The 26,985-nt window shown below is 44.0% G+C and overlaps 1 protein-coding gene across 1 annotated transcript; it reads left to right on the top strand.

Annotated features, from left to right (window-relative positions):
• Positions 1-6,974: 6,974 nt before the first annotated feature.
• Positions 6,975-25,439, top strand: LOC116984993 (choline kinase alpha-like). Its single transcript, XM_033039353.1, has 10 exons — positions 6,975-6,979; positions 15,691-15,829; positions 17,744-17,877; positions 20,651-20,755; positions 20,937-20,995; positions 22,309-22,396; positions 22,924-23,032; positions 23,300-23,406; positions 24,259-24,340; positions 25,325-25,439. The coding sequence occupies exons 1-10, from the start codon at positions 6,975-6,977 to the stop codon at positions 25,379-25,381; spliced, it is 885 nt and encodes a 294-aa protein (XP_032895244.1). The 3' UTR covers positions 25,382-25,439.
• The last annotated feature ends 1,546 nt before the right edge of the window (positions 25,440-26,985 follow it).

Genomic DNA, 26,985 nt, shown 5'->3' with positions numbered 1-26,985 from the left:
GGGGAAGGTGGGACCTGTACAGAAAGGATGGGTTGCACTTGAACCCGAGGGGGACCAATATCCTGGCGGGGAAATTTGCAAAGGTCACTGGGGAGACTTTAAACTAGAATGGTTGGGGCGAGGGACTCAAATAGAGAAAGCTAGTAGACAGAATGGGAGGCAGGAAGCAGAAAAGGGAAGCACTCGGACACAAGAGGAGAAAGAAAAAAAAGGAAATAAACAGAGAAGAAGAGACGGGGGGATTCTTAAATGTGCATATTTTAATGCTAGGAGCATTGTAAGAAAGGTGGATGAGCTTAGAGTCTGGATAGACACCTGGAAGTATGATGTTGTGGCGATCAGTGAAACATGGTTGCAGGAGGGCTGTGATTGGAAACTAAATATTCCAGGATTTCGTTGCTTCAGGTGTGATAGAATTGGAGGGGCAAGAGGTGGAGGTGTTGCATTGCTAGTCAGGGAAGATATTACAGCAGTGCTTTGGCAGGATAGATTGGAGGGCTCATCTAGGGAGGCTATTTGGGTGGAACTGAGAAGTGGGAAAGGTGTAGCAACACTTATAGGGGTGTATTATAGACCGCCAAATGGGGAACGAGAATTGGAAGAGCAAATATGTAAGGAGATAGCAGATATTAGTAGTAAGCACAAGGTAGTGATTGTGGGAGATTTCAACTTTCCACACATAGACTGGGAAACACATTCTGTAAATGGGCTGGATGGTTTGGAGTTTGTAAAATGTGTGCAGGATAGTTTTTTGCAGCAATACATAGAGGTACCTACTAGAGGAGGGGCAGTGCTGGACCTCTTGTTAGGAAATGAGACGGGACAGGTGGCGGAGGTATGCGTTGGGGAGCACTTCGGGTCCAGTGATCACAATACCATTAGTTTCAATATAATTATGGAGAAGGTCAGAACTGGACCTAGGGTTGAGATTTTTGATTGGAGAAAGGCTAACTTTGATGAGATGCGAGATGATTTAAAAGGAGTGGACTGGGACATTTTGTTTTATGGGAAAGATGTAGAAGAGAAATGGTGGACATTTAAAGGGGAAATTTTAAGAGTACAGAATCTTTATGTTCCTGTTCGGTTGAATTGAATTGAATTGAATCCTTTATTTGTCATTCAGACCTTTCGGTCTGAACGAAATGCTGTTGCCTGCAGCCATACATGTAATAATAACAAAACACAATAAACACAAATTAACATCCACCACAGTGAGTTCACCAAACACCTCCTCACTGTGATGGAGGCAAAAGTCTTAGAGTTACTGTCTCTTCCCTCCTCTTCTCCCTCTGCGCCGAGGCGATACCCCAGCGGGCGATGGTAAGTCAGTCCCGCGGATTCAAACTCCGCGGCCCGGGGGGTTGTCGAAGCTGCCCGCAGCTGTTGCAACGGGTGCTCCGGAAAACAGGCACCAGCCTGTGACCTGCGAGCTCCCGACATTGTCCTCCATTGACCCGCGACCGAGCCCCGAATCCAGGTTGCCGCCGCCTCAGCCGCCGTAGCACCGTCTCCGCCCCGCACCGGGCCGTCCACAAGGCAGCGTCTCAGCCCCGCACCGGGCTGCCCCCACGGAAGCACCTTCCAGCCGGTAGCCGTGCCGGCCGCACAGGAGTGTCTCAGCTCCGCACCAGGCCGCTCGCTCGGGAGCGCCTTCCAGCCAGTAGCCGTGCCGGCCGCACAGGAGTGTCTCAGCCCCGCACCGTTCGCCCTCTCCGGAGCGCCGAGTCGTGCCGCTACCCGGACGTCGCCACAGCTCGAAGACGGCCAGCCTCGCGTTGGTGAGTCCTGGCTGGCTCTACCTCCGGACCCTCGAGGTCGGTCGCAGGTTGGAGGCCGCCAGCTCCGCCATTAGGCCTCAGCGCAGACGGGGGAAGAGAAGGGGGATACGACAAAAAGTCGCATTCCCCCGAAGGGAGAGACAGAAAGCTCTGTTTCACCCTCCCCCCACACACATAACACCACCTAATAACCAAAAAATGTACTAAACTAGACAAAAAAAAACAACATAAAAAGTAAAAACAGACAGACTGCAGGCGAGCCGCAGCTGTATCACAGCGCCGCCACTTCCGGAAGGAAGTTGAAAGGAAACAGTAAAAATTGGAAAGAGCCCTGGTTTTCAAGGGAAATTGGACATCTTGTTTGGAAAAAGAGGGAGATCTACAATAATTATAGGCAGCATGAAGTAAATGAGGTGCTTGTGGAATATAAGGAATGTAAAAAGAATCTTAAGAAATAAATTAGAAAAGCTAAAAGAAGATATGAGGTTGCTTTGGCAAGTAAGGTGAAAGTAAATCCAAAGGATTTCTACAGCTATATTAATAGCAAAAGGATAACGAGGGATAAAATTGGTCCATTGGAGAAACAGAGTGGGCAGCTATCTGCAGAGCCAAAAGAGATGGGGGAGATATTGAACAATTTCTTTTCTTCGGTATTCACCAAGGAGAAGGATATTGAATGATGTGAGGTAAGGGAAACGAGTAGAGTAGTTATGGATACTATGAGTTTCAAAGTAAAAGAAGTACTGACACTTTTGAAAAATATAAAAGTGGATAAGTCTCCAGGTCCTGACAGGATATTCCCTAGGACATTGAGGGAAGTTAGTGTAGAAATAGCCGGGGCTATGACAGAAATATTTCAAATGTCATTAGAAACGGGAATAGTCCCCGAGGATTGGCGTACTGCGCATGTTGTTCCATTGTTTAAAAAGGGTTCTAAGAGTAAACCTAGCAATTATAGACCTGTTAGTTTGACTTCAGTGGTGGGCAAATTAATGGAAAAGATACTTCGAGATAATATATATAAGCATCTGGATAAACAGGGTCTGATTAGGAACAGTCAACATGGATTTGTGCCTGGAAGGTCATGTTTGACTAATCTTCTTGAATTTTTTGAAGAGGTTACTAGGGAAATTGACGAGGGTAAAGCAGTGGATGTTGTCTATATGGACTTTAGTAAGGCCTTTGACAAGGTTCCTCATGGAAGGTTGGTTAAGAAGGTTAAACTGTTGGGTATAAATGCAGGAATAGCAAGATGGATTCAGCAGTGGCTGAATGGGAGAAGCCAGAGGGTAATGGTGGATGGCTGTTTGTCGGGTTGGAGGCAGGTGACTAGTGGGGTGCCTCAGGGATCTGTGTTGGGTCCTTTGTTGTTTGTCATGTACATCAATGATCTGGATGAAGGGGTGGTAAATTGGATTAGTAAGTATGCAGATGATACCAAGATAGGGGGTGTTGTGGATAATGAAGAGGATTTCCAAAGTCTACAGAGTGATTTAGGCCATTTGGAAAAATGGGCTGAAAGATGGCAGATGGAGTTTAATGCTGATAAATGTGAGGTGTTACACCTTGGCAGAACAAATCAAAATAGGACGTACATGATAAATGGTAGGGAATTGAAGAATACAGTTGAACAGAGGGATCTGGGAATAACCGTGCATAGTTCCTTGAAGGTGGAATCTCATATAGATAGGGTGGTAAAGAAAGCTTTTGGGATGCTAGCCTTTATAAATCAGAGCATTGAGTATAGAAGCTGGGATGTAATGTTAAAATTGTACAAGGCATTGGTGAGACCAAATCTGGAGTATGGTGTACAATTTTGGTCGCCCAATTATAGGAAGGATGTCAACAAAATAGAGAGAGTACAGAGGAGATTTACTAGAATGTTGCCTGGGTTTCAACAACTAAGTTACAGAGATAGGTTGAATAAGTTAGGTCTTTATTCTCTGGAGCGCAGAAGGTTAAGGGGGGAATTGATAGAGGTCTTTAAAATGATGAGAGGGATAGACAGAGTTGATGTGATCAAGCTTTTCCCTTTGAGAATAGGGAAGATTCAAACAAGAGGACATGACTTCAGAATTAAGGGACAGAAGTTTAGGGGTAACATGAGGGGGAACTTCTTTACTCAGAGAGTGGTAGCGGTGTGGAATGAGCTTCCAGTGGAAGTGGTGGCGGCAGGTTCGTTGGTATCATTTAAAAATAAATTGGATAGGCATATGGATGAGAAGGGAATGGAGGGTTATGGTATGAGTGCAGGCAGGTGGGACTAAGGGAAAAAGTTGTTCGGCACGGACTTGTAGGGCCGAGATGGCCTGTTTCCGTGCTGTAATTGTTATATGGTTGTTACATGGTTATAATTGGTCAATATTTCTGATGAAAATTGGCAATGTTCTATCGAGCATTTAAATGGAAATGCTCGTATTTTCATTTGTAATACTTCGTAATGTATCAATATAAGGAAAAAAGAAAAGTTTGCTGCCAATGTGAATGATGAAAGAAGGACTTTTGGTTCCTCAAAAAAAATGCCTATGGCATCAACGGATTAAAACAAATACAAATGTGATGTAATTTACCTTTTGAGAAATACGATGTGATTAGTTTGGGGATCACCGCGGCCCTTGTGTGTGAAGTTTTTTTCCGTTTGGATCTTCCACTGCAGGATGCCGCTGTACGCTTCAGACTATCTGCTGTAATGAAATACAGGATAATGCTATGGATTTATTTCATGTTATGATTAAAATGTATTGTGCAATATGGTGTCCATTAATCCTTTAACGATTAGGCTATTGGCTTCAAAATGACCTCGAAATGGAAATGTTACATCTGTATATAATGATCTCATTAAAATGTATATTTTATAAATTTCCAATATTTTATACAAAGTTTATTAAAATTGGTTAAGTACTTTTGTTATAAGATGGAAGGAGTAGAATCACAATTAGCTCTGAATATAATCGGTGATATTGTTTTCCATCTAACCTTTTACTGCACCAAGTAGATCTTCCAACTCCTTCTGCCTAGCTTCCACAGCAACAACTTCATCAACGGAATGCTGCATTACTGCGGACAGATCCATGATGACCCTGAAAACATGCAGATTTTTGTAATATTCAAATTATGTTAAAAAAATATGCTGCAAAAAGTGTCCCAAACTTTGGAATTCATATTTTTCAGTAATGTTATCAAGGCAAAGAAAGCAGTTCCAATTGTTTGATATTATTTGATATTATTCATGAGGAAAAAATATAATAGCTCTAAAACCTACCTCAATTTTACATCTCATTAAAGATATTCCCCCTTTCCTTCTCCCCTCTCCCCCCTCTCACATCCCCCCCTCTTTCTATTGGGGGGGGGGCGGAAGATGAAGGTGGCGTGGCTCAGCAGGGGTCCGGAGGGGGGGGGGGTGGTTAAGGTGGCGTGGCTCAGCTGAGGTCCAGGTGGGGGGGGGGGTGGGGGGGTGAAGGTTGCGTGGCTCAGCAGGGGTCCAAAGGGGGGGATGAAGGTGGCGTGGGCCTAGCTGGGTTGGCGTAGGCGGAAGATGGCTTGGGCCCCGGCGGCGGAGGGAGGCGAGGGCAGCAGGCCCCGCCGCAGCGGCGTCTGATGTTGGAGTTACAACCACTCCCGCCCGGCGACGGGAGGACGGTCGCCAGGCTGGTCGTTGGCGAGGCCCTGACGCCGCGTATGGGAACGCTGGACCGGGCACACCGCACCGCACCCCCCCTCCACTACTTACCTAGAGTAGACGCGAGGCATCGAGCTCAATGGATGAAGAACAAATGGCAGACTCAAAGATCTTATAGCGGAGCAAGATAGGCTACTCCTGCGAAATGGAATGGGCTGACGTGTAGTACGCTACAGAGGGGATCCTGGGCATTTTTCCCCGCCCATTTTAGTAACCGGAACCTACCTGACCCGACCCGACCCGACTCGCAGTGTAATCAATGTTGCGGGGCAACAGTTTGTGTGTGTGATATAGGATTAGATTCATAATTCTGTCAGTTCATACTTCTTGTCAAGAATAAAATTTGACTCTGGTAATTGTCTTTTTTTATGTTTTTTAAATCATTTCTTTTTAAATGGCTCACAAGCAGTGTTTGAGTTGATTTTGTAGTAACCGGAACCGACCCGACTCGCAGGGTAATTAACATTGCGGGGGAAGTTTTTGTGTGTGATATAGGGTTAGATTCATAATTCTGTTAGTTCATAATTCTGTTAATTCTTGTTAAAGAATAAAATGTTTATAAGCACACATACATGAAAATGATATAAATGTATATAATCATATAACACACACAATTATATTTCTTCTGATCCAATAATGAACTTTATTTCAGACTAGACAAGGGACATTAAATAAGAAACATTGTAAACTTCCCCGCAACTTCACACACACTAGGTCTTATCCCTCCCCGGCACTCCCTCGCCTTCCCCCTCACTACAATATCTCCCCCCCCTCCTATGACCCTCTCCCGCTGCCCCGGGCCCCACACCCCCTCTCCCCGGGCCCCGCTGTCCCCTCTCCCCGGGCCCCGCTGTCCCCTCTCCCCACACTCACTCTCCCTCTCCCCGGGCCCCACACTACCTCTCCCCTGGGCCCCACACTCCCTCTCCCCTGGCCCTGCTGTCCCCTCTCCCCGGGCCCCGCTGTCCCCTCTCCCCAGGCCGTGCACTCCCTCTCCCCGGGCCCCACACTCCCTCTCCCCGGTCCCCACACTCCCTCTCCCCGGGCCCCACACTCCCTCTCCCCGGGCCGCGCACTCCCTCTCCCCGCTGCGGAAACAAAGATCCGATCTTTGGCCGTAAGCAAGATGGCGGAGCAAGATGGCGGGGGCTGGTTGCTAAAATGGGTCATATAATCACCCATGAATCCGCCCGTGAGCGTACTACACGTTTACGTGAGAGTAACCCATCTTGCTCCGCTATAAGATCTTTGGGCAGACTGATCCCGCCTGGGCCCACTGCGCACGCGCGGAAAGACGTCGTCATTTTGTGTCGCTTCCCCAACTGCGCAGGCGTGGATGGGCGCATTTTTTTCTCCTCCAGCGGCCGGAACCAGAATTTCAGGCGATTTCCCACAAAGTGGAAACGCTGATTGTGCACCGATTAAAAAAATAAAATAATTTATGGGGATATTTTCTTACTCTGGGGAAATAAAGGGGGGTGCAGTCGCACCCGGCGCACCACCCCCTTCGGACGGCCATGGGGTAAGTTGTGGGAGGTGGGTTGCAAGGCCCATTGTCCTGGCGGCAGCACTGTTTGGAGTTACAGGGATCAGAATGGCCAGGCGATGTTGACAATGTCCACCACCGCTGCTCCGCTGGTCTGTGCCAACTGCAGGCTGTGTCCGATTCATGCACTTGGCCAACCTACTCTGAGGGTGCGGGAGGTGGGACCCTAACCTGAATTTGTACTCCAGCCAGAATTGTGGGCTATATTGCCCACCACCCGGTTGAGCTGATTTATAAACAGACATCAGTGGTTTTCTTACAGATGTGCTGAGGAATTTCTGGTCCCAGTTCATCTTCTGCAGCTCACCCACAGGTCTGTGAAAGCTCTCTCCTTGCAACTATTCCACTAACTCCCCATGTATCCTCTCCACAGCCTTTATTTCTCTCCCAGGTGCGGTGGCCGGGACCCAACACACCAGGTGCGGCCGAAGGACATGTAGCCAGTTAGTGCACTGCTGAGCAATGCACACTAGGTTGGTCTTTTATATAAACCAAATTGCTGTGCTAAGGTCCGTGCAGAGATGCTTCCTAACCCTCTGGGTTCCTCCCGCACTTTGTGTCTATCTTTAGTTCATTGTATAAAGTCTGTGCCGCCTTCTCCTCAGCGCAGCACTGAGTGCAGAGATGGGGAGGAAGCAACAGTGGGATAGGAAGACGAGAAACTGGACTCACACAGCACCAAACACACAGCTTATGATGCAGTTCTCTTTATTATTGGCTGAGAAGCTCAGTGAGTACAGTCACCACAGACAGTGAGAGCGGCTACAAAGAAATCAAAGCATTGGATCCACTGCTGGAAAGGATGAGTGGATCATTCTGGAGTCTTCTAATCACATTGCAGTTTGTAGGAACAAACAAAACCATGTTTTTCATCACAGGGCAAATCATTCCACTGTTCATTACCTACAAGCAGGAAAAGAGAAAAGCTGTTACCTGTTAGTCTACAATCAAATGGAGCAGATACTGGAAATCTGAAATAAATGCTTGAAATACACAATAGGTCAGGTAGCATTTGTGCAGAAGAAACAGAACGTTCATTGATTGAAATATTTTTCTTTGTTCCTCTCTTCACAGACGCTGCCTGACCTGCTTAGTGTTACCAGCATTTTCTGTTTTCTATCTGGTCTAAATGTTTCATCTATTTGAGCCAGAGTCTGCGAGCCATTAATGTTCCCTGACTCTTGATCGGTGAGTTTACCTCTTAAATAAAGGGAGTCACTTCCTGTGGAGGTGTCAGGTGCAGCCTGAGTGTGTGTTGCTGAAACCTGAAGCCCCCAATATTCACGGGGGTTTGGACTGTCTCAGACTCACCCTTGGCTGTGACGTCAGAGATAAACCCAGTCCTACCTATTCCATGGACCTCACACAATGTGAGCAGAGTCTGGAATGTCTGGAGCTGGAACTTCTGCAACTGATGTCATGTCTAAATCTGGGGATTTTACACCAGTGCACATTCCGATATCTGTAGCGTTACACACAGTGTTTGTAGAATTAGGGTGTTCCCTTGCATGTGGAGCACAGAAACAGACCACTCGGCCCATGGATCCGTGCTACTGTTGCTGCTCCACACCAGCCTCCCCCCTCCCTTCATCCGACCCCATCAACACATCTGTCTGTTCCTTTCTCCAACTGAGCTCTGCCATGATTACATGCTCCTGATCTCCACCTGCCCGCCACGCCCAAGTCAAGAAGATTTTCCCTCTTCTCTCTTTGATTTATCAGTGGCTATTTTACATTTATGACCGGTTACACACTCGAGGAAACATCTCTCGACATCCCCTATAAATCCTTCACAGTGAGATCGGCCCAGGTTGGTCACCCCTCAATCTTCGCTCTTGTGGAGAACAAGCCTCAGTGTGTTGGATCTTCTCTGTCGCTCTGTTTTGTGATCAGTTCACTGCTCCACTGCATCGCAGTCTTTTATTGAACAGTGACATGGAACGGTTCACAGTACAGCATGTAACCAGAATATACAGAGGTTGAGCATAATGTTTCTGTGTTTAATTCATTTTGAAATGAATCTTTGGACATTCCTTTCACTTTCCAGTCTGTTCAGTTATTTCTTTATGTGCCCTGTCACACTGTACCTTCCTCTAACTCCAGTACTTTAGTTTAGTTTAATTTAGAGATACAGTGCAGAAACAGGCCCTTCGGCCCACTGGGTCTGTGCCGACCAGCGATCCCTGCACATTACACTATCCTACACCCACTAGGGACAATTTCTTTACATTTACCAAGCCAATTAACCTACAAACCTGTACGTCCTTGGAATGTGGGAGGAAACCGAAGATCTCGGAGAAAACCCATGCAGGTCACGGGGAGAAGGAACAAACTCCGTACAGTCAGCACCAGTAATCGGGATCGAATACGTGTTTCCAGCGCTGCATTCGCTGTACTACAGTGTTACCCCCCTTGTACATTCCTCCTGCACAGTTACACTCGGTGTCTGTTCCCCTGACTCCTGCATTACATCCCATATATCCTCCAACTGCTGGGCAGTCAGTCCAGTTCTGCAGAGTAAAAGACCCATGGGGTTGGTTCACTCCCTCTGTGTAACAGCAGGTCTGTTGAGGTAACCTACTGTTCAATACTGTGTCACAAATTAACTTCCAACAAAATAACATTTCTCTCAGTGTTGCACTTACGGAGAATGTGCCCACAATTTTCGTTGCCTTGATAATTGTCAGGTTGACCAGCATCCCATTGTCGGTGACACGGTGAAGTTCCATCAATCCATTTGAAAGTCCCTTCCTGTGGGTATAAATCACTGGTCATTGCTGTTGAAATGCTGAGTAAGCTGCCACATAACAGTACAGGGAGGAGCTGTACCTGAGCCGGAGTGAGAGCAGAATACGAGCAGCCGGGACAAGTAGGGCAGTGGATGGGAGTTTAAACTATGGACTGGCAGGGTGGGGAATATCATGGAAGTAACAGAATCCTTGGGATGAAAGTGACAGGATCTGAGAGTAAAGCTCAGAGAAGAGTAGTAATGGTAACTCAGAAAATGAGGGAAAAGATGAACATTGAACACAAATACAAAGTAGGATCTCCCAGAGAAGGACAGAGATGTTCAGTGTTATCCGTATGAGTTTGGATTTTCTCCCTGTGACGTGCGGTTTTCCAATAAGTGCTTGGGTTTATGTCGGGACAGAAGGTGTCGGGACAGAAGGTGTCGGGACAGAAGACGTTATTACACTGAGCAGCGACTGGCTTGCGAAGCAAATGGGGCTTTTGAGCCAAAACCAAATAGGCCAACGTCAGGCAACGCCATTGTAGTGGGAGACTCCATTGTGAGAGGTACGGACAGGGGTTTCTGCGGCAACAGACGGGATTCGATAATGGTGTGCTGCCTTCCTGGTGTCAGGATCCAGGATGTCACGGACTGAGGAGAAAATCCTCAAGGGCGAAGGTGAACAGCCGGATGTGGTAGTGCATGTCGGCACAAACGATGTCGGAAATAAGGGGATGAATATTCTGCAGCGTGACTTTAGGGAGCTTGGAAAAATGCTGAAAAGCAGGACCTCCAGGGTTGTTATCTCCGGTTTGCTTCCAGTTCCTCGTGCTGGCGAGAGCAGGAACAGGGAGATACGGGACCTGAATGGGTGGCTGAGGAACTGGTGCACGGGGCAGGGATTTAGATTCTTAAATCACTGGGATCTGTTTTGGAGTAGGGGGAACTGTACAAAAGGGACGGATTGTATCTTAACAGGTGGGGGACCAGCATTCTGGCAGGCAGGTTTGCCACTGCTACACGGGTGGTTTTAAACTGAATAAGGGGGGTGGGGTGTCAAATGGGATAGTCGAGAATGGGGTTAAAGGGAAAGAGTTTCTTAAATGTGTGAGCAGAGAGACAGAGGGGTGTAAAATGAGGGTAGAAGCAATAGGTAGCCAGGTGAAAAGTAAAAGTGGCAGGCAGAAATATCCAGGGCAAAAATCAAAAAGGGCCACTTTTCAACATAATTGTATAAGGGGTAAGAGTGTTGTAAAAACAAGCCTGAAGGCTTTGTGTCTCAATGCAAGGAGTATTCGTAATAAGGTGGATGAGTTGAATGTGCAGATAGCTATTAATGACTATGATATAGTTGGGATCACGGAGACATGGCTCCAGGGTGACCAAGGCTGGGAGCTGAACATCCAGGGATATTCAATACTCAGGAGGGATAGACAGAAAGGAAAAGGAGGTGGGGTAGCATTGTTGGTTAGAGAGGAGATTAATGCAATAGAAAGGAAGGACATTAGCTTGGAGGATGAGGAATCGATATGGGTAGAGTTGTGAAACACTATGGGGCAGAAAACGCTAGTGGGAGTTGTGTACAGGCCACCTAACAGTAGTAGTGGAGTTGGGGATGGCATCTAACAGGAAATTAGAAATGCGTGCAACAAAGGTAAAACAGTTATAATGGGCGACTTTAATAATAATAATAATTTGTTTATAGGGACAGTGCATATTAATGAACATTTGCATGTAAATATGCGAGATTGTAGCAAATCAGTAGCTAATTTCCGTCTCTAGTCCCAGGCAAAGGTAGGTGAAGTGTCTTGCCCAAGGACACAACGACAGTACACACTCCAAGCAGGATTCGAACCAGCCACCTTCATGTTGCCAGCCGAACACTTAGCCCATTGTGCCATCTGTCGTCCTACATATAGATTGGGTGAATCAAATTGGCAGGGGTGCTGAGGAAGATGATTTCTTGGAATGTATGCGGGATAGTTTTCTAAACCAACATGTAGAGGAATCAACGAGAGAACAGGCTATTCTAGACAGGGTATTGAGTAATGAGGAAGGGTTAGTTAGCAGTCTTGTTGTGCGTGGCCCCTTGGGCAAGAGTGGCCATAATATGGTTGAGTTCTTCATTAGGATGGCGAGTGACATAATTCATTCAGAAACAAGGGTTCTGAACTTAAAGAAAGGTAACTTTGAGTGTATGAGACGTTAATTGGCCAAGATAGACTGGCAATTGATTCTTAAAGGGTTGACGGTGGATATGCAATGGAAGGCATTTAAAGACTGCATGGATAAACTACAACAATTGTTCATCCCAGTTTTTATTCCGATTATCTATGTAAGGTGTCCTTGAGATGTCTGAAAGGCGCCCATTAAATAAAATTTATTATTATTATTATTATAGAGTTGATGGGAAGATGGATGGAGCCAAATACAGGGCAATCTTGGAAGAAAACCTGTTAGAGTCTGCAAAAGACTTGAGACTGGGGCGGAGGTTCACCTTCCAGCAGGACAACGACCCTAAACATACAGCCAGAGCTACAATGGAATGATTTAGATCAAAGCATATTCATGTGTTAGAATTGCCCAGTCAAAGTCCAGACCTAAATCCAATTGAGAATCTCTGGCAAGACTTGAAAATTGTTGTTCACAGACGCTCTCCATCCAATCTGACTGAGCTTGAGCTATTTTGCAAAGAAGAATGGGCAAAAATTTCAGTCTCTAGATGTGCAAAGCTGATAGAGACATACCCCAAAAGACTTGCAGCTGTAATTGCAGCGAAAGGTGGTTCTACAAAGTATTGACTCAGGGGGGCTGAATACTTTTGCACGCCACACTTTTCAGTTTTTTATTTGTAAAAAAATTTGAAAACCATGTATCATTTTCCTTCCACTTCACAATTATGCACCACTTTGTGTTGGTCTATCACATAAAATCCCATTAAAATACATTTACGTTTGTGGTTGTAACGTGACAAAATGTGGAAAAGTTCAAGGGGTATGAAAACTTTGCAAGCCACAGTATGCTGAAGTATTTTTATGGTCCTGAGTTATCAGCTTTCATTTTACTACTTGGTTTCTCATTAAGCAATATTAGAGTTTGGGAATTGCAACATAATTTTGTGTGCTTGTGATTTCAAGTCATGTGAAAACACTCTTGTGAATAGCACCAAACAATGGACCCACTTAATACCTTTTAGTCATGTATATTTTATTCTACTTTTAGTTCTAAGATGGACAATTCTTTGCTCTGCCTATATTCCTGGTCTAAAACTCCCATCTCTTTCTTGCTTCTCTAGTGTGAAAAGCCTGTGGATATGTTTATCACACCAGAGGCCCAATACACACCTGGTCCTACTTCCCTCATTTTACTTTCAAGCCATATCCCATGTTACCCAGTCCCCAACTAAAAATAATGGCTCCTCTTGATGCATGTTCTAATGGTCCTGCAGCTAACTGATCCTGCTTTATCAATGCAGGCATCCTGCATTAATTGCTCACTACTGTGATAAGAATATGATTGGAGTTTTGTTTACTAGCTAATGATATCTCTAGTTTCCAAATTAAACTTGGGTCATTTTCTGATGTACATTTCCCATTTTTAAATTTGGCCATTCATGTAGCCACATACATTAAGCAAAATGTGCAGAAAGGGAATATATTTAGATTTGTATCTAACCTATGACATCCTGGCCATGTTTGATGTCTGGAGAGTTTTACTTTGTATCTAATTAGGGATCTTGGCAAGAGTAGTGCCCATTAGAGATGTTATACATGTCCTGGGAATGTACACTAGGATGGTGAAGTAAAACACTTTTATTGCCCATCTTGAGCTACATATTGTTCAAATGAAGAAATCTATAGACAAGGGGCAAAGGACATTTATTGTCACATGCACCAATTGGTGCAGTGAAATGTGAGTTACCAAAGTACCACTGGTGCAAATCAAAAAGGAAAATCCAAAAGCATTTGAGATGTATGAAGGGTTGGGGGTAACAAGTAAGTGCCATTTGGATCCAAAAATGCAATATGTGCTCACAGATGATGAAAGTGTAGTTTTAAAATAATATTTATTTCTATTCCCTAAAGAGAAGGATATTGTATTTGGAGAGATTTTGGGAGGATAATATTGGAATTCTGGAGCATTTTATGCATGAAGATGCTATTTGCATGCCTTTTGCAAGCTTAAAATGGGCAAAGTTACTATGAAAGGGAGGAGATGGCTGGGACCCTGATGTGTTTAATTTTGCTGCCCATGGGTGAAATAACATGATTAGAAGAAAGTTGATGTGGTGCCCTTATTCAAGCAAAGGAATGGGGATAAACCAAATAATTCATGGACTATTTATTGAGTCCGAATGAAATGACTGAAAAACATTGTAATTACTGTATTTGGAAAGGCAGGAATGCAGTGTCATTTTAGTGCGACATCCCGTTTAACCACTTGTTTTCTTTTGTTTGAAGAGGCAACAATGTATTGATGAGAGCAGTGCAGTTTATATACTTCAGTTAGGTCTTTGACAAAGGTCCATGTAGGAAACTCATCCAATGTTTGCAGCACATGGGATTCAGGGGAAGTTGGCAAATTGGATCCAAAGCCAGCTTGATGATAGAGGGTGAAATGGAAGCCTGTGGGAAGTAATGTACCACAGGCCCTAGTATTGGGACCTTTATTTATTGTCTATATCATTTCAATTATTATGAAAGTAGAATCGTGAAAATTGATTTGACATGACACAGGTGTTGGTGAGGATTGTAATTGTGGGCTTTAGGATGATATTGGTCAGCTGGTAATGTGTAGGAAAGAACTGCAGATGCTGGTTTAAGTCAAAGGTAGAGTAATGGCAGATGGAATTTAATCTTGCAGTGTGGTGTCGTTTGGGGGGACTAAAGGGTCGGGCAAACATCTTGACTGATGGACAGTTCTGAGGAACAGAGGGTCCTTGGTGTATAAGGGCAGCATGGTGGTGCAGAAAGTTGCTGCCTTTCTGTGTCACAGACTTGGGTTCAATCCTGACTTTGGGTGCTCTCTGTATGGAGTTTGTTTGTTCTCCCTGTGACCATGTGGGTTTTCGCCAGGTGCTCTGGTTTCTTCTCTCATTCCAGAGACGTGCAGGTTTGTAGGTTAATTGGCTTCTGTAAATGTTTAGGATAGAACTAGTCAGAGATCACCCTAGTTTAGGATAGAACTAGGGTGATCTCTGGTCGATGTGGACTTGGTGAGCTGAAGGGCCTATTTCCAAGCTGTATCTCTAAACTAAATCTGATTCCTGAAGGTGGCAGCCTGGATTCATAATATGGTAGAAGATGCCATATGGATACATGACTGGATTAGCCAGTGAGGTTGCATAGATTAGGTTCCCATGAATTAGGCCACATCTGGAATATGGCACAGTTTTAGTCACTACAATGCAGGAGCAAGGAGAAACTGGAAATACTAGGTTTGTTTTCTATGTAGAAGAAGCTGAAGGGGTTGGGGGAGGGGGGGGGGGGGAGGCGCAGGCTTGAGGGAGGTATACAAAATTACGAAGGTCCCAAGTCGTTAAAACATTAGAAATTTCAACCGACATCAGAGGTATCTAATACCAGATGACATAACTTTTGGATAAGGAGGATCTGAGAAAAATGTCCCCCCCCCCCCCACTCCCCATCATCCCAAGAGCATGAATGCAATCTGGAATTTATTATTTGAGAAGGTTGTGGAGGCAGGTATATCCATATTTGTTTCTAGGCGAGCACTAGAATCAGTGCATAAACCTTAGACCAAGTAAATGGGATTAATGTATAGGTAAGCACTGATGGCATGTACATCCAAAGGACCTATTTCTATGCTGCATAATTTCTAACCTGATGCTGTTTAAGTTGCTAATCTATTATCTAATGTAAACTGCCTGTTTTCAAAAGCCATTTCCAGAAAGTAGTGGTCATCCTAATGGATGTGAATTTTGCTGTTTTGACAGTAGGCATTTTTGTTGTCCCTCGCAGGGTGTGGATTCTCTGGTACTGGAGAGCGTGATGTTTGCTGTATTGGCAGAACGTGCCTTGGGACCAAGATTATATGGAGTGTTTCCGCGGGGACGTTTGGAGCAATACATTCCAGTATGAAGTTATTTCTCTCCTGTGTTACTTTTAAAATTTGAAAATTGTTCCTGCACCATTTGCAGCATCCATGTACAGTCATTCATCCTCTATGGGGATACCCTACTCATCAGAGGCCTTGCTGAACTGGTTGCAAATGGTTTACTGCATTGGGCTTGTTGACTAGAATTGGCAGTTGGAGGTGGTATTGAACCTGCTGGCATAGTAAGTGGCCAAAAATGAAATTAACTTGTGCATTCTCTTTGTAGCATGTCCTCTTATTTCTCATCTCCTTCACACAATTATTTTAAGATCTTGTTATTGTCAGTCCAGACCATGCTTCAGTATGGGTGGACCTGGTTTGTTTCCTTTGCTAACCTCTATGTTGTGCAGCTGGTGGGAGATTAGATCTGTGCAGCATTTATACACCAGATGTGATAAAGAACTCCATGGTATATTTAAGCAATAGTGAAGCAATGTCTAAAATATTCTTTAGCATGTGGACAAGTGCCATTCCTGTATCATCTCATTGTGCATTCTTGCAAAAAGACATATTTGTTCATATTCTTCCCAATTTAATGTAAATGTTTACAACACTATGAATGGAAGCAAAACCAATTAATTTTAGTGTTCTTACTCCATTGATTGGAAGTTCTTCAGATTCTTTATGCAGACAGAACCTTTATCCTTAAAAGGACACGACATGCTAGAGTAACTCAGCCGGTCAGACAGCATTGCTGGAGAACATGGATAGGTGACGGTTTGGGTCGAGACCCTTCTTCAGACATAAAACGTCAATGTTGCACGTTCTCCAGAGATACTGTCTGACATGTACCAGATCAAAACCACCTTAAATTTGCTCATCTGAATGCTTGGAGTATATAGTATATAGCTGCTGTTTTAAAGTGTCGTTGCTATAAGATTGTCACTTTAGTGATGTCCTTGTACAACTGGGTTACACAGCATTCTATAGCATTTAGGAGTGTGCTGAATATAGCATAATGCCCAAAAGGCTGAGCAGCAGACCTTATTCTATTATAGATATTTTAGATGGGATGGTACTGAATAATTCCTGATCCTTCACCTGTTTCAGTCACAGTGCCCTCCATAATATTTGGGACAAAGACTCATCATTTATTTATTTGCCTCTGAACTCCACAATTTGAGATTTGTACTAGAAAAAAATCAAGTGGTTAAAGTGCACATTGCCAGATTTTAACAAAGGCCATTTTTATCCATTTTGGTTTCACCACGTATAAATTACAGCAGTGTTTATACATAGTCCCCCCTCCCCCATTGCAGGGCACCATAATGTTTGGGACACAGGTGTCATGTAAATGAAAGTAGCGATGTTTAGTATTTTATTGCATATCCTTTGCATGCAATGACTGCTTGAAGTCCTGCGATGCATGGACATCACAAGTTGCTGGGTGTCTTCACTGGTGATGCTCTGCCAGGCCAGTATTGCAGCCATCTTTAGCTTATGCTTGTTTTGGGGGATAGTCCCCTTCAGTTTTCTCTTCAGCATATAAAAGGCATGCTCAATTAGGTTCAGATCTGGTGATTGATGGCCACTCAAAAATTGACCATTTTTTAGCTTTGAAAAACTCCTCTGTTGCTTTAGCAATATGGTTGGGATGATTGTCTTGATGTAGAATGAACTGCCGGCCAATGAGTTTTGAGGCAATTGTTTGAACTTGAGCAGATAGGATGTGTCTACACACTTCAGAATTCATTTGGCTACTGCTGATGGTAGTTGGTGCCAAACTAGGAACATGTGAAACCAAAATTTTCCTGCACCTTTTAGCCCCCCATTTCTCAAGTTTTTTCTTGTAGTTGAGTGATGCCTATATTAGTGAGGTTGTGCACTTATTATGACGGATGGGCTGGAAAGTTGCATATATTTAATGTGGCATCCTCAATCTGTCTGACTAGAGCCGTCGACTGCTGACTGAAGAGTTGGGACTTCCAGATATTTCAGCAGAGATAGCAGTAAAAATGTCTCGATTCCACGGAATGGTCATGCCCTTCAACAAAGAACCAAAGTGGCTGTTTGAGACTATGGACAGGTATGACTGACCAGAATCTGCATCAGTTTGAGTGGAGTGAATAACAGGGAAAGAGTATAGTGACCAATGCAACAGCAATTACAAAATGGGTATTCTCTTAGCTGCCTCTTTTCTAATTTACCTCTTCACAATTCTGTTGTGCTTCTAAACCTTGGATTGTCCTTTTCCAACTAATCTGGGTGGATTAGACCAGGGTTCTATTTGTAAATATACTCCTACAAATGTTGTCTTTGAATAGTCTTGCTTTGTCTTGTTGCTACTAAACATGGGTATGAGCTGGTCCCTTACCACTATCACCATCCAAACGTTTTGTTCAAATAAACATACCCTCCAAACCTTTTGTTCAAATAAAAATGAGCCGATCTGAAACCAGAAAGATTGAACTGCCAATGTAAGTACCCCAACTACTGTTGCCGTGAAGCCAAATGGATTTGATAAATTGTTAAGCGCAATGCAAGGAAAAATAGTAGAACTCGTTTGCTGTGCATTTTATATGACCGGATCTAGACCTGGAAATGTGTAAATTCCTTATCCTTTACAGAACCCAAATTGGAGCATTGATTGAAAGATGCTTGTATGTGGCAGGTCATGTCTTATTAACTTGATAGAGTGTTTTATTGAGGAGGTGATGAAGGAGATTGAAAGTGATGAAGGAGATTGTTAGCAGTGGATTTTAGTTAGGATTTGATAAGGCCCCTCCGGGTAGGCTGATCCAGCAGTTAAGATGTAGGGGTTTCATGATGACTTGGTCATATACATTCAGAGCTGGTGTATTGATAGGAGGGTTGTGATGGATGGTAGATATTCTGGCTCTAGCTCTGTGACCAATGGAGTTCTGCAGGGATCTATGCTGAGACCCTTGCTGTTTGTGATATGGAGATGCAGGTGGTGAGGAATGGAATGCTGTCGGAAGATACAGCGGGATATAGACCAACTGCAGAAATGGATGGGGAAATATCAGATCGAGTTTAACCGGAGCACGTGTGATGTGTTGCAATGTGGGAGGTTGAATGTAAGGAGAGAGTATACAGTTAATGGCAAGATCCTTAACAGCATAGATATGCAATGGGATCCTGGAGTTCAAGTTCATAGCTCTTAGAGGTTGGCAGCATAAGAAGATAGTGTGGTTAAGAAGGCGCATGCTATGCTTGCCTTCATTGCTAGGGGCATTGAATATAAGAGTCAGGAAGTCATGATGTAGCTCTATAGAACTTTGGTTAGACTGCATTTGGAGTATTACATACAGCTCTGGTCATTCCATTACAGGAAAGATGTGGAGGCTTTGTTGAGGGTTTACCAGAATGCTGCCTGGATTAGAGGGTTTCGGCTGCCGAAAGAGGTTAGATATACTTGGATTGTTTTCTCTGGAACAACAACGATTGAGGGGAGACTTGATAGAGGAATATAAAATTGAGATGCATAGGTAGGGTAGACAGTCAGATCCTTTTTCTCCCAGAGTGGTAATAGAGGGAATAGGTATAAGATGATAGGAGGAAAGTTTAATGGAGACGTGAGGGCCTTTTTTTTGAGTGGTGGGGTCCTGAAACACACTATGAGGAGTGATAGTGGAAGCAGATGTGATAGTGGCATTTAGGAGGCTTTTGGATAGGCGCATGGAAGTGCAGAATATAGAGAGATATGGATCATGCACAGGCAGATGAGATCAGTTTAACTTGGTATCATGTTCAGCACAAACACTAAGAATGCCTTGCTGCTATCATGCAGAACCCAGGTGAGACTGCATCTGGAGTATTGAAGTGAAAATGTGTCACTTGGATCCATAGAGGAGTGAAATCAAGAGTCACCAAAATGATTAAGAAGGAACTGCAGATGCTGGAAAATCGAAGGTAGACAAAAGTGCTGGAGAAACTCAGCGGGGGGGGGGGGGCTGGGAAGAAGAAAGGAAGAGGAGGAGCCAGAGGACTGAGGGAGAGCTGAGAAGGGGAGTTCATCCACTCTAAACCCACTGACTCCCATGGCTATCTAGACTACACTTCTTCCCACCCTGCTTCCTGTAAGGACTCCATCCCCTACTCCCAATTTCTCCGTCTACGCCGCATCTGCCCCCAGGATGAGGTGTTCCACACCAGGGCATCGGAGATGTCCTCATTCTTCAGGGAACGGGGGTTCTCATCCCCTACTATAGATGAGGCTCTCACCATGGTTTTTTCCATACCCCGTGACACTGCTCTCTCTCCCCATCCCCCCCCCCCACTCATAACAAGGCCTCACCTTCCACCTTACTAGCCGTCACATACAACAAATAATCCTCCATCATTTTCGCCACCTCCAACATGACCCCACCACTCGCCACATCTTCCCATCTCCTGCTTTCCGCAAAGACCGTTCCCTCCGTAACCTTGACTTCTCCAATTTCTGGTAGCCCTTACTGTCTCCTCCCCTTCTCAGCTCTCCCTCAGCCCTCTGGCTCCTCCTCTTCCTTTTTTCTGTCCCCCCCCCCCCATGTCGGTCATGAAGTTGTATTTGAGGCGGGGGCTGTGGGGTGAACGGGCCGAGCGGCCTGGAGCCGGGGGAGGGAGAGGCCTAGTCCTTGCACCGGGTCCTGCATGGTGAATAGAAAATAAGGTAATGAAATGAAGGGTGAGCCTTTCGAATGATCCTTTTGAATGGCGGAGGTTTGAAGGGATAAATGTCCATCTTTATTTTTGCTTCAAAAGATTGTCTGATGCAGGCTTAATCGGGGGCGAGCCAGTGGTCTTGTGTTCATCATTTAAGTAGTTTTATTAAAGACCATCTCTCTCCTCTTGTTAAGGTATCTCAAGCAGATAATGGGATTGACATTCGTCAGAGAGGCACATGTGAAAAAGTTTAATAAACTGAAGACTTTCAACCTGCCAGGAGAGTTGGCGAGTTTAAAGTAAGAATTTAACTTTACTTTAATCATTGCCTTATTATTTGACCAGACAATAATCGGAGGATGTTGCTCATTGGCAGAAACTTGAGGTTAATACTTTTTCATCTTTTCCTGTTCTTTCTCACTCTCAGAAATCAATGTCATATGCTAATTTAGTGATTTTTTTTTTATCCCCCTCTTTCAGGTCGCTTCTTGAAGCCACATGGTCACCTGTGGTTTTTTGTCATAATGATGTACAGGAAGGTAAAGGTGTAGAATAAATAAGTATTCTATCGGGGGGGCTTTTAATTGACAGAATGAGCAGCTGAGCTGTGACAGGCTGCAGTATCAACCAAATGTTTTGCAATTAGTTCTGGTCAATTATTGTTCAGAGCTATATTGTTCCCTTAGTAGTGTGTCTGAACACATTACTGTTCTGTAGTAATGCAAGGCAAATGACTGAGGTCTTTTGGGACCAACGACCATGGTTCTGTTGGCTTTATAATAGTTAAAGTCAGGGGAGGTCCAGAAGTTAACATTTTGAATTGGGACAGTGCCAACCTTGATGGTATTAGACAGGAACTTGGAGTAGGATGTTTGCAGATAAAGGGATGTCCTGAAAGTGGGTTGCTTTTAAAAGTGTGGTGAGGCTTCTGGACACACCCTAAGGCTAACATGAAATTTTGAGCTGTTTGAATTTGGAAGAATCCAGACAAATAATCGAAGCGCAGATCTAAGGCTGCTTGATAGCCCTCTCAATTCCTCCTTCTATTTGTCATAGTTATACAGCACAGAACTAGGCCCTTCAGCCAAACCAACCAAGATGTTCATCCCACCTGTCTGTGTTTGGCCTATAGCCCTCAACCTTTCCTATCCATGTACCCGTTCAAATGTCTTTTAAATATTGTACTAGTACTGGTCTCAACTACCTCCCCTGGCAGTTCGTTCCAGATACCCACCACCCTCTGTGTGGAAAAAGCTGATCCTCGGGGTCCTATAAAATCTTTCCTCTCTCACCTTGAATCTATATTCTCTGGTCTTGATTTCCCCTCTGCCAGGTAAAAGACTGTGCATTCACCCTATTTATTCCCCTCATGGTATTATATTTTTAAAAGATCACCCTTTAGTCTCCAGCCCTCCATGGAATAAAGTCTTAGCCTGCTCGACCTTCAGCTCGGGCCCCCAGTCCTGGTAACCTTCTCATAAATCTGCTCCTCACTCTTTCCAGCTATGACGTCCTTCCTGTAGTAGGGTGACCAAAACTGAACCCAAAGGTAACATAATGTTCCAACTTCTATACTCAATACCCTGACTAACCTGGATGGATCCCTGGTTGCACCTCCTGCGGTTCCAAGGAAAAATACCTGGAAAGAGGTGGTTTGGGTTGGGTTGGAAGGGATGAGTGAACCAAGGAATTAAGGGAGTGGTCCCTATGGAAAGGGGTAGAGACATGGTACATTGATGAGAAAAAAATGAAACCCCTCAAAATCCATGTACCTATTCTAAATCAGTATGGAGAAGATTCTTGAAATGTTGCTGAATGCTTTTTCTGATTTACCTTGTTTCCCCTTTTCAAGGTAATATTCTCTATTTGGCGGACAAAGACGCAACATCCACAGATAAATTGATGCTGATTGATTTTGAGTACAGCAGCTACAACTACAGGTAATGACCTCTGAGCTATTAGGCTAAGATCCGAAGTCTCCAACACGAGCATGGGTACCAAAGATTTACACAAAGGGCTGGAGTAACTCAGCGAGTCAGGCAGCAGCCCTGGAGAATATGGATAGGTGTCAGGCTGGATACTTCAGACAAGTGACCAAGAAACACTCCTCCCTCCTTCCCCAATTTCCTCCACCCCCTCCCCAAAAACCACAGATAAGTACGAACTGGAAACCACCAGTACATTCTGGTTTTGGCGATATTAGCTAGAGCCAAGCCATATTTGCAGGTGACATAATCTTGTTCTGGACAGGCTATTTATCGTTTTGGTCATGCAACTAGGTTGGATCTGACCACTGCCCTCAATGGCAATCACTCTTTGGGGGCTTAACTATTAGCTTTCCCTGGTTGGGGAGGAGTGATGGGGCTATGGGTTGCAATGGGAATCTGGGTTCCTGTTGGAGGGCGAGCGCGGGGGAAAGGGAGGACTGCTGCTTAACGTGTACCTTCTGCCTTGTCTTGGTTCGCAGGGACTTTGACATTGGAAATCACTTCTGTGAATGGATGTATGACTACACTTATGATCAGTGGCCTTTCTTCAAAGCTAATATGGAGAATTATCCCAACCGACAGCAGCAGGTATTGACAACAGCAAGCTGGTCTTTGGGTATCTACACAAGGTGAAAAAGGAAGGGAAATTCTTCCTCTTACCACAACATCTGGCATTGGTCACACAAGTCAATGTTAGGCCTCTAAAGAAACGCTTTCAGAAGCTGTTTCTTGATTCTGAGAATCTTGCCATCAGGAATTCTTCATGTCTCAAAAACATTCATGGCCAACTTCCATTAACAGCAAATGTGATTTGTCTACTTCATTAAATAACTTTAAACTCTTATTTCTCCTCAGCTTCACTTCATCAGACATTACCTTTCTGAATATTCGGGGAATAAAGGGGACTCGGTGCATGATGATCAGTTGAAAATTGAAGAAGAGATGATCATTGAGATCAACAGGTTGGGCACTTGTATGGAATAATCAGGGGGTTAAGTTAGTGAGAGGTTTTATAACAGTGGGGATATAAGGATGGTGAGGCTGGCAGCTAAACTGTGCTTTTCTGCACAAGTAACTGCTAGAATCTAAAGATTGGTGGACTTGGCAGATGCTGTTTAATCTACTCTCCATGTGAAACCTGAAGACCTCTTACTCTTCTTATGAGGTAGATGTTCATGCTAAATGGAGTCATGAGCCATGGTAGCAAGATTGAAAGCCCCAGAGGGCACTGACCTTTTAATACAGAAAATGCTAAAGCACATCTTGGGTAGTAAGAGTTATAGCCTCTGTTTTGTATTTCATGTTTAACAAAGTAGAGTGAGGCCTTTCCTGGAATATATTTCTTATCTGCCTCGGTGATTTTTGCCTCCCATGAATACTTACAGTGCAGCTCCAATCTCTTGCCACAATCTCACCTTTACATTTACAGTCTCACTGCCTCACTGCTTCCCCTCCCTCCCAACCACTTTCAGCTCCAAAGTACCTCTCCAACCCGTTTAAGGAGACTGGAGAACACTGACCTAAAGCTGTGTATTACTCGTAGTAAAACTCCTCTAGTGCTGTTTTACAGTGACCTGTGCATGATTTTTGGGATGGATTGTTGACAATATTGCTGGAGAAACTCAGCGAGTGAGGCAGCATCTATGGAGTGAAGGGAATAGGCAATGTTTTGGGTCGAGACCCTTCTTCAGACCGGATTGATTAGTTGTTTGTCAGTAATAACGGCAGATTTAGAATGAAATTGTGGGAAGTTGGGCCAATGAAGGTTTTTTTTTCTGTTTTAACTAACTGATGCTATGTATTACTTTCTTAAGGTATGCCCTAGCCTCTCACTACCTGTGGGCACTCTGGGCTATTATACAAGCAAAGCTTTCCACAATTGAGTTTGGTTACATGGTGAGTTATGTGTGTCTGTGTGTCTTTCTGCCTCTCATTACACACTACCTCATCTTTTTTGTCTTCCCATTCTTGTGCATAAGTTAAGAGAGGACAGGAATGGGGTTATACATTGGCAAGGGATGTGAAATGGCTAACCGACATGAGTAAATGGTTCTTTTCTGGATTGGCAATCGGTAGCTAGTGCAACTATATATAATCTACAGTTTTGATCGGGATGAAATGACGGGCATTTGCTGATGAGACAAAGTGGGTTAGCAAGTTGAAGAGTGCACAGCTCACAAAGGATGTAGTGAGTGGGAGATGAAGTGGGAGATGAAGACTGCTGTGGGAAATGGGGTTATCTATTTTGGATGAAAGTTTGGAAAAAACACAATATAACAACGTGAAAACTGTTGTAAATGGTTTGGGGAGTGGAATACGTGAAAAAGTTAATATGCAAGCAGTTGGGAAGGTTGGTGGGATCCTGGTCCCTTATGTGAGAGGTATGGGGTGTGGAGATGGTACAGAGAAAGTTCATTCAGAATATCCCCCGATGAAATAGTTGACAAATGTTGAAAGAGGCTATCTTCCCTTGTGGGGGTATCTGTAACATGAGCATATTTTGAATAACGGCCGCTCATTTTGGACAGAAGATAGATTTCCTTCTCTCATAGGGTGGAGACGATGTCTATGTCACCTAAAATATATTCCGACATTTGCACTGAAGATGAGGTGGAATGGGGGAAAATTGATGTTGATGCCAAGAGTTTGTCAGCCATGATAGTACTGAATCGTGGAGGATGAACAATTGACCAATTTAGCCTGCTCCTGCACCTTGTTTTCCCATCCTTGCCTGCCCTCCTGCCTTGCACTGTCCCTCCCCTCCACCACAGCATCCTCCCTTGACTGGCTCACCCACTCACTTGCTTCCCACTTTATAAATTGGAGATGATTCTGCTTTGTGCTCTCTGAAGAACTAAGGTGATGTCTCTTTTGTTTCAGGATTATGCCCTGTATAGACTGGAAGCCTACTTTGATCAGAAGAGAATACTTGGTTGACTTGCTGTACAGTGCTAGCACTGCTTGGAATTTAGCACGTTTCTGTTATTAATTATTTTTTAAAATTGCATTTTGCTTCAAATTAGTCCAGGACCTATTTTAAACCTGATCAGTGACTGCACTTTGAAATCACACAAATGTAGTTCGATGAACTCGAATCACAGACTAAAAATGGTGATCATGGACTTCTTGGAAGGGCTGTGGTTGAGAAAGTTAATCTCCAGTCCTGTGAAACCCTGGGTCACAGATGATCGTGCAGGAGCTTGTAGCAATATGTTTCTTGTGTGTGTTCTTGTACTGTGTATCTCCGTCCTCATGCTCCAGCTGTCTCCCAACACATGAACTACAAGGCTGGTTTTCCTTGTCACGACTGTGCTTTTAAGTAGCCGTTTGTGCTGGATATTTTGATTAAGATGGTCTGATTGGACTGATTAAGACCTTGGGGTTTACTTTGATGATTTAAGTTAATGGTGTCTCTGGCAAAGCCAGCACTTGTCATCCCTAAGTGCTATCAAACAGGTGACAAAAGATTATCTTGAATGCTGCAAGGTATTTCAAAGTTATTGGGTAGGATGTTCTAAGATTTAAACATGATGGTAAAGAAGAAATGACTCCACATTAGCCATTTATTAGAAACATAACCTGTGGGTGGTGTTCCAGTGCACCTGTTACCCTCTTTGTTTTTGATGGAAGAGTTCACATAACCACAGAAGTAATTGGGTGTCGGTTTGAATATGCTTCCACACCATTTGATGAAAATAAAATGAGTACAGTTAAACAATGCAAACTAGTTTGATATGTGGCATAATATGTGGTATAGAATACTGTGCTGAGGTTGGTACAGTTGCAAGGAAGATCTGCCCAGGTTCCTACTCAGGAAAGATAAACAAATAGTGGAAACTTGATGAGAAAAAATTCTCAACATTATAATTTCTCGGTAATATCAATGGATGGAGAAAGAATTGTGTGTCAGTTCAATGACTTACATTTCTAATTTTTCTCTCTCGGTTGCATGACCTGCTTCCATTCTTTTGTCCCTGCTTCTGATCATGGTTTAGAAATGAAGAACAGTTGTTCACCTCAATAATTAAAGCTTGTATTAGCTCATTCTAAGGACATATTTTGGTGTCACTCATGCTACTAACCGTGTGTGTGTGTGTGTGTGTGTATGTATATGTGTATAGACAGACTCGTGTTAAGCACTGAATTCTCGCTCATTAACTCAAATAAACAAGTACGAGTTGTTTATTGAGTAATACCAGTCTTCTTTCACTCTTAATATCAGGTTAAGGAATTATGCATACGAGGCATTGTGCAAGTCTACAATCATTCCAGACCCTGTTCAATATGTTGGGAGTTTCACTCTTGTGAAACTTGTGTTTACAGATTGAGTCTCTTCCTCTGGCTGTTCACCCTTCAACCAATGGAAGCAATAGTAACACACCATAATCTGCTGCCCCAATCGTTTGGCACCTGGTTCACACCGGCCTCAGTCCATGCACTCTTCTTAAAGGGACCTGAGCCCACTGGAAAGCTTGTTATACCACTGTATTGTGTAATGTTTTTGTAAGTGAGTTGAGAGTTAACTGGAATAACATCCAATT

The sequence above is a fragment of the Amblyraja radiata genome, chromosome 21, assembly GCF_010909765.2.
Source record: "Amblyraja radiata isolate CabotCenter1 chromosome 21, sAmbRad1.1.pri, whole genome shotgun sequence".
Lineage (NCBI taxonomy): Eukaryota > Metazoa > Chordata > Chondrichthyes > Rajiformes > Rajidae > Amblyraja > Amblyraja radiata.
This window is presented reverse-complemented; position numbering and strand designations above follow the sequence as displayed.